Source organism: Thecamonas trahens (genome assembly GCF_000142905.1).
Source record: "Thecamonas trahens ATCC 50062 unplaced genomic scaffold supercont1.1, whole genome shotgun sequence".
In the NCBI taxonomy this organism is placed as follows: Eukaryota; order Apusomonadida; family Apusomonadidae; genus Thecamonas; species Thecamonas trahens.
This window is the reverse complement of record NW_013657679.1, coordinates 669206-677528: the sequence shown is the minus strand read 5'-3', so window position 1 is coordinate 677528 and position 8323 is coordinate 669206. Positions and strand designations below refer to the sequence as shown.

Below are 8323 nucleotides of genomic sequence, written 5' to 3'. Positions count from 1 at the left end.
CCCCCCCCCCCACCCCCCACCACACACACACATACAGGAGAATGCCCTTGTGAGAGTCGACATCGAAGCGGCCACGCCGTCGAACCCGCCAACACCTCTGTTTGATGTACCCGATGATGACCGGAAAGTGTGTCGCATGGATGCTGTTCCTCTTGTTACTCCTGATGCTCCTACCCCTCTGCCGCTGGCCGCACCTGCGCCTACTCCCCCGCCTCATGTCGCGGATACCCTTGCTCTGTTTGACGCCTCTTGGACTGTTGTCGAGCGAGAGTATGCCGAGTATGGTCGCGGCCGCCCGCCTATTCCGCTTCGGGCCACAAAGCTCTTTTTCCCGGACCTGGAGATGTACGAGGTCGACATGATGGTGCCGCAGTCAGACGAGGGTGGCTCGGGCGACGGCGATGACCACGCCCACGCCGCGCCGTCCGGCGCCAAGAAGTCGAAGCTCGAGCAGATGTTCGAGGATGCTGCCGCAGACGAGCAGGGCTCTGAGAAGCGCAAGCGAAAGCGGAGACGCCGCCGCCACCACGGCCACAGGCGCAAGGGCGACAAGGGCGGCGATGCCGGCAAGGTCAAGGGCAAGGGCAAGACCGGCGACGTCAGCGCCGATGCTGACAACATGCCCGAGGAAGACGATATCGAGCTCGAGCTTCTTGCCGAGAGGGATCACAAGACCGACAAGCGCAACGCCAAGATCCGCTCGCAGGACCGCGCCCCGCTCCTCCGGGTCTTCAAGGACCGCACCGCCATTGCTGACATTCCTATGTCAGACCCACGCCGGACCGGTCCTGGCTACCTCGATTCGGCGGCCTCCATTGTCGAGATCTCGTTCGAGGGCCTCGAGTTTGAGCTCGGCGACATCGAGCCTTTCTTTGTCTCGGCCGCTGTCTTTGACCTCAAGCACAACTCGCGGCTGACTGACTACTTTTCGACTTCGCTCAATCCGCCGCACCTCTGCACCATGATCTACGGCGCGGACATCCCCGAGTTCCCAGTCACCTCGGCCCGTCGTGTCGCCTTTCCCATCATGTACCCGCACGCTGACATGTGGCTCGTCGTTCGCATCTCCAAAGTCCTGCAGGGCGACTACGAAGACGCTGCTGACGCCTACATCAAGCACGCCAAGAAGGATCCCGGCAAGTACCACATGGCCGCCCAGGAGTTCTGCCGTCGTCTCGGTGCCTATCGCCAGGACTTTGCCTTTGCCGCTATCCCACTCTTTGACAAGTCCGGCAAGGTCACCGTGTCCAAGCGCGGCGTGCCGACCTGCCAGCAGACCTGCTCCCGCCTCTTCCGCCTCTCTAAGCTTGTGTCAGAGACCAAGCTCCTCGCCACCATCCACGAGACCATCAAGGCCGGAAACGTCAAGAAGCTCAAGGCCATTCCCGGCAAGCTCAAGTACTCGGTCCGTGCCGCGCCGGCCTCGGGCTACGCTCCGCCTGGCCGCTACTCGCCGGCGCTCGCCCCGCTCGCCCCGGCCGCCATCCCTCCCGACTCTGACACCGCCGCCGCCATTGCCGACGCCTGGGCCGCCGTGGCCGAGAAAATGCCCGCTGCCATGCCGCCTCCGCCCGGTGTCGACCTAGACCCTCGTCCGGGCCTTCCTGACCTCTGGGTCGAGGGTTATGACTACGAAGACGACACCGTCTACTTTTTCAACCTTTCTACAGGCCACATCATCTACGGCGAGTGCCCGCCGCAAGGCGCGCTTGTCAAGTATGCCCAGCCGCTGCTTCCGTCCGACGACCTCCCGTCCGCCGTCGCAGACGTCATCCGCGTCCAGCAATCATTTGTGTCCGAGGCCGTACTCCCGGGCCGCGCCTTTGTCAACAACCTTCATCTCTCGCTCGACACGCTTGATGCGTCAAAGGTCAAGGTCTCCATCAAGGCCAAGCTCAATCTCGGCGTCCGGGTCCAGCTCAAGTCGTCTGACGCCTCCATTGGCCCTGACGACAACGTGCTCGCCACCTTTTACGGCGGCGCGCTCGACGAGCCGCGCACCGCATACGCCCAATCGTCGGTCGCTTTCCAAGTCAAGAACCCGTCGTTCATGGACGAGTTCAAGCTCGAGCTTCCGCTTGCCCTCGAGCCGGGTACCCATCTCCTCTTTACCGTCTTTCACGTCAACGTCAAGCTGCCCAAGAAGAAGAAGAACGCCCCGCCCGTCGAGGAAATCGTCGGCTATGCCGTCCTCCCGCTCACTACCGCCGCCATCTACGACTGCCCGCTCAACATTGTACTCGCGCCCAAGGCGAGCTCGGCGTCAGATGTGCTCGGCACCGACCTGTCGGCCCCGGGCGTCGCCTGCGCCCGTGACGCTGTCTACCACAAGGCCGGCTCCTCCGCCCTTGTTATCGGCGACGGCCTCTACGGCCTGCCGTTGGTCTACGATCTCGCTCCGGGCTACCTCACCGCCGACCTCTCCGACGCCGCTGCAGACAAGGGCCAGCCCATGCTCGCCCTTCGCACCACCCTCGCCTCCACCGTCCTTGTCCAGGACCCGGCCCTCCACGAGTTTACCCACGTCTACCACACCTCGTTTGACTCGGAGCCTGTCATGAAGGCTGCCGTCATCGGTCTCGAGCGCGTCGCCTGCTCACAGACTGTTGCCCACGGCCACCTGCTCCTCCACTACCTGCTCAACGTCGCCCTCTACGGTCGCCAAACCTCCATCGAGAACGGCGTCCGCAAGCAGGGCGTCGCAGAGCTTGCCTTCCGTGCCCTCCTTCGCACCATGGACATTCTCGTCGAGGCCTCGCTCCATACTGCCCAGGGCCCGCACTCGATCCTCACCAACTGGGTCAACTACATTTTTGACGAGGACACCTTCCTCTTGCCACCCAAGTGCTCGGACCAGGCCGACGCCGACGCCTCGGTTCCGTCGCGCGCAGGCCGCCTCTTCTCCGGCATCCTCGACGTCTGGCTCCCGCTCCTCGCCAATGCCAAGACGCCCGCCTCCGAGTCGGGCGCTGCACACGCGGCTGTCCTCTTCGAGCTTGTCGTCAAGTCGATGACCCTCTGGCTTGATGCCCAGACCCGCGCCGCCGGTGGCACTAGCCTCGGTGACGGCCCGCCCGCCCCGGCCCGCCCAGCCCGCTTTCCGCACCCGTTCCGCCACTCAGTTGCCCAAGTCTTTGAGCTCCTCCGCAAGCACGTCTTTGTCCTCTCCTCCACCGGCCTCGTCGTTGCGCAGCAGCTCAACGCCGCGCTCGCCCTCTTTGCACGCGACCTGTTTGCGCTCATGAACCGCGGCTTTGTCTACGTCGTTGTTCAGCGCTACGTCCGCCAGTTCACGCCGGCCACGCCGGGCTTCACCGACTCGCTCTACCGCATCAAGCTCAACTTTCTCAAGATTGTCTGCGACTACGAGCACGCCATCTCGCTCTCGCTTCCAGGCCTCGACACCGTCGACTACTTGCTCTCGGTCCCGACCCAAGGCCCTCTTCGCATGGCTGCACCTGACACCCTGCCTGACGAGGACGAGTCCGGCTCGGCCTCGGCCTCGTCGCCGCTCAAGACTTCGCCGTCGGACGTCGACCTACTTGTCCCGCCCCCGCCCAACTCGGAGGTGATCGCCGACCCCAACGCGCTCCTTGCTGCTGCCGAGTCGTCGACAAACGACGCCCTTCTTGCTCGGTTCTGGACCGCACACCCGCTCTCGTCGCTGCTGCTCTTTGAGATTGCGTCAGGCCTCGACAACGTCGAGCGCACCATCCGGGCCCAGTGCCTCGCCCTCCTCCGCGATCTGTTCTTCAAGTACGAGCTCGACGCACGGGTTCTTGCGCTCCGCGACGCAGATGACGAAGGAGTCGGCAACGGCGACAAGGGCGAGCGCGCTGGGCTTCACGCCCAGATCGCCGCCACCTACTTTCCGTACGTCCGCATGCTCGCCTGTCTCCCACGCGTCCGCGACGAATGGGACCGCGCCGAGCAGCGCGAGGCGCTCATTGGCCTTGTCTGGCTTCTCAAGCGGTGCTCGCGCCGGCTCCTCCGCTCGTGGTGGGACCACGAGGCCGAGTCAATCCTGCTGGAGTTCTTTGCCCTTCTCTCCACCGTCCTCGAAGCTTTTGAGTACCAGGGCCAGGTCTCTCTCCGCGAGCAACGCATCAAGGAGGCCGCCGTCGCCGAGTCCAAGGCCAACAAAAAGCTACTCGAGGACATGTACTCGGGCACTGGCGGAACCCGCCGCTCTTCGTCCGCGGCCTGGGCCGCGTCCGCCTCCACATCATCCGGTCTCATGTCCGCAGCCTCGGGCTGGGGATCCATGTCGCGGACCTCGGGCCGCTCGACCATCAAGCGCACCCGCGGTCGGTCCGGTACCACCACTCGCCCGTCGTCGGTCCGCCGCGCCTCGGTTGCGCGCGGCAGCGACGCATCCGCCGGACCGAGCGCCGGTGATGGCGACACCTCTGTCCTCGGCCCGAACACGGGCTCGCTCACTGCCGGCCGTATGTCCATGATGCGCGCGGCGGCGGCGTCGGTCGACGTCACCCCGTTTGACGTCGCACTCGAGACTACGCTCGCCACCGAGGTCTCGCTGGTGGTTCTTGACGTCATGGAGACGTTTGTCAAGTTCTTTGACGGCCGTCTCCGCAAGGACGCCGGCGAGACGCCGCTCTTTGCGGGCGTCTTCTCCGTCTACCTCTCGCTGCTCGAGACTCATCAGAGCGAGCGGCTTGTTCGCGCGCTCTACGCGTCGCTTCGGTCGTTTGTGCAGCGCTTCGACTCGATCTTCTTCATGGGTGACAACCCGTACTGCTGCGACCTCATGCGCCTGGTCATGGTCCACTGCAACTCGGTCTCGGCCGTAATCCGTGGCGAGGCCACCGCGCTCATCTACCTGTGCATGAAGGTCAACTTTAAGCTCCCGACTGGCTACCGCGACTTTTCGCGCATGAAGCTCCAGGCGACCAACGCGCTCTCGGAGCTTGCCGGCGAAGAGCTCCGCGACGACCGCAACGTCACCCGCGCTCTTCGCGCCATTGTCCGCTACTCAGAGGAGGACACCTCACCCGAGTCGCGCGACGAGCTTGACTTCCGCGAGCAGGTCACGGAGCTCATGGAGCGGTTCTTCGACATCCTCCGCAACTCGGCGCTTCTCAACTCCGCCAAGGGCGATGTCGAGATGAAGGGCGATCTGCTCCACCGCATCGCGCAGGGCTACATGAACGCGCCGAACTTGCGGGTCACTTGGCTCCGCAAGCTCATGAAGTTCCACAAGGCTAATGGCCAGATCATGGAGGCCGCGATGTGCCAGACCCACCTCGCGGCACTCTCGGCCGAGTTCCTCTTCTGCACCGAGCCCGAGCCGCATCTGCCCAAGGGCGTCGCCGCCTTCAAGGCCATCACCCGCAACGCCGAGGAGGAGGCTGCCGTTGCCGACGTCACCCACTCTCAGGCCGAGGGCGTGACCCAGGAGGCGACCTACACTCGCGAGGGCCTTGTCAAGCTCCTGCACGCCGCCGTCGATGAACTTGTCGCCGCCGAGCTGTGGGAGGCCGCCAACGAGGTCTACAAGATGCTTATCCCCATCTACGCCCGTGAGCGCAACTACCCGAGCCTCGCCGCGCTCCACGGCCACCTCGCCGAGCTCTTTGACAAGATCCAGCAGTCGATCGAGTTCCAGAACCGTATCCTCTCCTCCTACTACCGCGTCGGCTTTTACGGCTCCGCCTTTGAGGATCTCGACGGCGCGGAGTTTATCTACCGCGAGGAAAAGATTACCCGTCTCGCCGAGTTCACCGCTCGCCTGCAAGAGATCTACGAGACCAAGTTTGCCGCCGCAGGCATCAAGGTCGTCATCCTCCGCGACTCGTCCAACGTCGACCGCAAGTCACTCGATCCGAACACCGCCTTTGTCCAGATCACCTCGGTCGAGCCGTACTTTGAGGCCCACGAGGCGACCGAGCGGGTCACGTACTACGAGCGAAACACCAACCTTCGCTCGTTCATCTTTGAGACGCCATTCACCGAGGGCGGAAAGGCGCACGGTGCCACCGATCAGCAGTACAAGCGCAAGACAATTCTCAAGGTCGAGAAGGCCTTCCCGTACCTCACCAAGCGCATCCGGGTCGCCGAGCGGACCTCGTTTGTCCTCACGCCCATCGAGAACGCGCTCGAGGAGATCGAGCGCCGCGTCGAAAAGATCCGCGCCGAGCTCCGCGGCGATGCCGCCAACCTCAAGACCCTGCAGATTGTCTTGCAGGGCTCGGTTCGCCTCCAGGTCAACGCCGGGCCCATGGAGATTGCCCGCGTCTTCCTCGGCGACGACGCCGGCAAGTTTCCCGACGAGCACGTCACCGCCCTCCGCGCCGCCTTTGCTGCCTTTATCACTGCCTGCGGTGAGGCCATCGCCCTCAACCGCGAGCTCATCAAGGACGACCAGTACGCCTACCACCAGGATCTCGAGCAGGGCTACAAGGAGACCCGCGAGTCGCTTGCCCAGTACATTGCCCCCGGCTCTGACGGTCTCCCCGGCGACGCCGACGACGCCCACCTCGACGACGCCCGCGGCATCGACTCGTCATCTGACGTCTCGCTCTCCGACGACGACGACTACTCCAGCTCGTCGTCCACCGAGGAAGTCGTCCTTGTCGAGACCAGAGGCGGCAGCAAGACCGAGGCCAAGGCCGACAAGCCGTCCGTCCCCTCAGTCCCGCCGCCCAAGGCACCGGCTGCAGAGACCTCTGACTCGTCTGACGACGACGAGGACTCGAGCTCGTCGTACGACTCGTCGTCATAGCCGCTGAAACCGCACCACACGGTCGGTCGAGCAAGTGAACAACACAGAACATAACCGTGTCCACTCACAGCCATCGATGTGCTACTCACGCCACAGCGAGTCGTCACCCACATAGTCGGCAATCGCCGCCACGTCTGGTGCAAAGAACGCGTCCAGCCGCGCGCGGGTCGCGGCATGCATTGGCTGGCGCTCGCGTGACGGCTGTCCGTTGAGCGTCGCCGGCCCACCTTCAAGAATGTCGTCCCAAGCGGCAGTAGTCAGCGTCGAGTCAACGCCGACGTGATCAAAAACGCGGGCGAGGACACGCTTGGGTCCCGCCACGTACTCCTCGTGGGTGACGACGAGCAGCGCGCTGGGCTCGGGGAACGCTGCGAGCCACTCGGGCAGAAACTCACCGTACATCGACTTGATGATCTGGTCAGCGTGGTAGAACAGTGCTTGATACCGATACTCGATGGCCTCAAACTCGAGCGCGCACTTGAAACGCGAGTATTTGGCAATACACTCCTCCAACAGCGTTAGCTGTGCGTCGAGGTAAGCATCAAAGCCGTCGGGGCCAAATCCATACTCGGCGTCGTACTGTCCGTACTTGTTGTACGCGGCGTAGAGGCGATCCGCCGGGTTGCGGAGCACCACAATGAGCTTGGTCGACGTTCCCACAGCCGCCCGTACAAGATACGGCGTGGTGAACGCCGAGAGCGTCTCATCGCGTCCGGCTGGCACGCCATGCGCACGAGCAAACTCGAGCTCCGCCGCTCGCGACTCTTGGATGCACCTGTCGCGGCCGGCGTCAGTCCGCTCCTGTCCTCCCGCGCCCAGCTCTGTCCAGCACTCCCTGGCCGCCTTTGCAAACGTCGGTCGCAGCAAGTCTGTGCTCTGCGCCCACATAAACTCAAACGTAGCGGGGGAGACTTCGCCGACCAGATGGTCCGGTGCCGAGAGGAGGTGTTTCTCGGCAACCCGTGACATGGTACCCGCATAGTCTTCCCACTTGTGCGGCTCGCACCAGAACAGAATGTGCAGACCTGACGCATCATGGATGGCCGGATGCCTGCCCATGCGGAGATAGACGTCCTTGACGCCAGCCTGGAACACACCCAGGATCATGAACGCCGGCATGCACCTCAGCCCACCGCCATCGTCCAGCCAGCAAGGAGAAGCATAGCCATCCAGCCAGTCATCGTCGTCATCCGGAATGCCTGCTCTTCCAGACGAGTTGAACATCTCCGGCCGAACCACATCCATGTATGCCTCTGCTGCTGCACGGATGGCCTTCTCATCGCCCAATAGCCGACGGCCCTCCTGCCGTTGACGACCAGACTGTGATGCGCCACTCTTCCTACACTCGTGATCACTCTTGAAGGATGATGTCGATGATGATGGCGAGCACGGCGGTGATGATGGTGACGCCCGTGATGCACCCGTTGTCGATGGAAGGCTCCGGAACTCGGCGAGCATGCGTGCCGATGACCCTCCGCGCGGCGCAGATGAAGGCCATGCCACCATGAAGACCACAAAGACCACAAAAGCAAGTGATACTGCCAGTCGAGGCACATGGCGGTAGCGGGGCATAGTCACGGA

The 8323-nt window shown here is 63.6% G+C and overlaps 2 protein-coding genes across 2 annotated transcripts; one reads left to right on the top strand and one right to left on the bottom strand.

Moving 5' to 3' along the window:
* Positions 1-134: 134 nt before the first annotated feature.
* Positions 135-6795, top strand: AMSG_00308 (Dock9 protein; the record flags this gene model as incomplete). The annotated part of the gene is made up of 1 exon (XM_013907710.1): positions 135-6795. A coding segment is annotated over one exon (6608 nt), but the record flags the coding sequence as incomplete, so codon positions are not given.
* AMSG_00307 (uncharacterized protein) lies at positions 6313-8317 on the bottom strand. The gene has a single exon (XM_013907709.1). The coding sequence runs from the start codon at positions 8312-8314 to the stop codon at positions 6824-6826; it is 1491 nt and encodes a 496-aa protein (XP_013763163.1). The 5' UTR covers positions 8315-8317; the 3' UTR covers positions 6313-6823.
* Positions 8318-8323: the final 6 nt, after the last annotated feature.

Bases quoted from the DNA above. Each gene is read 5' to 3' on its own strand.
- AMSG_00307 (XM_013907709.1), bottom strand. From the start codon at position 8,314: ATGCCCCGCTACCGCCATGTGCCTCGACTGGCAGTATCACTTGCTTTT.